Below are 1,657 nucleotides of genomic sequence, written 5' to 3'. Positions count from 1 at the left end.
GGGCTGGCTCTCCCCGCAGCGGTCGGTGCCGGAGCAGACACTGCTCTGGGGGTGCCGGTGCGGTGCTCGTCCCTGCCTTGTGCTCGCCTGCTTTTCGTGTCCTCGTAGCGGGCGGGGTGTTCCCCCTGAAGCCCAGTGTGTCTCAGCGCCAGCCGGGCTGGTGCCGTTCCGTACCGGTATCCCACTGTCCCGGCGGGCTGCGCCTGCGGGTCCTGCCCTCGCTGGCAGTGCCAGTGGCTCCCGTTCTTCCCTTTTCCAGCTGGGAGCCGTTGGGGCTGCCTGGCACCACCAGCGGGGTGGGGAGGAGGTTGGTGACCCCCCCACTTTGAGAGCGTGTTAAGGTTACCTCTCCCTTAGCGAGGACCCTGCTGCTTCCCATTCCAGATCCTCGAGGACTTCTTGCTGGTGGAAGATGCGCCTCTACTGGAAATGGCTGAGGAGGATGAGGAGCTCGACTTGTACAACGAGATGACTTTTGGGTTAGGTAAGACCTCAGGGGAGCCCCAGTATCGGAGAGATCAGCCAGCCCCCAAAGGGGGAAGCAGGGACCCCCGTGGGCACTGCCCAGGCACTCACACACCCTGCTCTGCTCTGCTTGCCCGTTCCAAGACCAAGACTCCACAGAGGACACCCCAAAACTCCTGGTGCCACGGAAGACGAGCCCAGTGGTGGCAGAGGAGACTGAAGTCGGGGATGAACCGGGGCCTGGAGCGGCTGAGCAGCCAGAGAAGCTGGGAGAGCCCCAGGAGGAAGGTGGGACAGAGCTGGAGGCGGAGCAGGTTGGCTCTGAGTTGGAGGAAGAGGAGGAGGAGCTGGGGACTGAAGAGCAGGAGCCCTGTGAGGAGCCCAATGACCTAGGAGACCCGGCAGTGATGAGAGCCGTGCAGAGCAAACCCACGCTGGAGGTGACGCGTGAGCGGAGGGGGGGTCCCCCTGCTCCCCCCTTCATCCCCACTCCTGTGGGTCCTGCCCCACAGAGGGCACTGGGGGAGGGAGACAGACCTGTAACTCTTCTTTCCTTGCAGAGCCAGGACTCGGCAGTGCTGGACAGCAGGATTGGTGCTTGCTGGGCAGAGTTTGACAAGGAGGACATGGTAAAAATGTCCCTTCCCATCTGGTGATGGGGCTGAGCAGCCCCCGCAGTGTCCCCTTCCCCTCTCCTCCTGGTCGTCTTGCCCCATGCCCACCACCTCCCTGTCTTCCAGCTGACGATGGATCCTGGGACGTGGGGCTCCTGCCCTAGCAGTGTCTCACCCCACCATGTGCTGGAGGTGGGTACTGCCAGCCAGGCCCTCCTACCCTGGAACAAGGGTCACAAGGGGATTTGGGGTGACTGGGAAATCTCCATCACACCTCTGGAGGTGCATGGATGTGTCTTGGGTGCCAAGGCTGTGGATGGAGGTGCCCACCCAAAACAGAGCCTAGTTTTGAAGGCAAAACTGTTGAGTTTGGGGGGATTTGGACCCCCATGCTGGGTGTCCCCTTGGGCTCCCAGCTGCTCTGCACTACCACAGTGGGAGCCCAGGTGGTGCATGGTCTGTTTGAGCAGTGACTGAAGGTTTTAGTGAGCTGCCTAGTGCTGGGGAAACTAAACTGATCCCAGCTGGGCCCCATTCCCACCTGCTGCTGCCTCCTCCCTGCAGGATAAAGCCATCCT

At 62.2% G+C, this 1,657-nt stretch overlaps 1 protein-coding gene across 1 annotated transcript; it reads left to right on the top strand.

The window, feature by feature from the left end:
- Positions 1-312: 312 nt before the first annotated feature.
- Positions 313-1,655, top strand: LOC115307308 (protein PAT1 homolog 2-like; the record flags this gene model as incomplete). The annotated part of the gene is made up of 5 exons (XM_029958810.1): positions 313-484; positions 610-905; positions 1,026-1,094; positions 1,206-1,271; positions 1,644-1,655. Coding segments are annotated over exons 1-5 (498 nt in total), but the record flags the coding sequence as incomplete, so codon positions are not given.
- Between the last annotated feature and the right edge of the window lie 2 nt (positions 1,656-1,657).

The sequence above is a fragment of the Manacus vitellinus genome, unplaced genomic scaffold (genome assembly GCF_001715985.3).
Source record: "Manacus vitellinus isolate BGI_N305 unplaced genomic scaffold, ASM171598v3 scaffold_16_pilon, whole genome shotgun sequence".
NCBI classification, from domain to species: domain Eukaryota; kingdom Metazoa; phylum Chordata; class Aves; order Passeriformes; family Pipridae; genus Manacus; species Manacus vitellinus.
The sequence above is the reverse complement of the archived record's forward strand: the minus strand, read 5'-3'. Positions and strand labels throughout refer to the sequence as shown.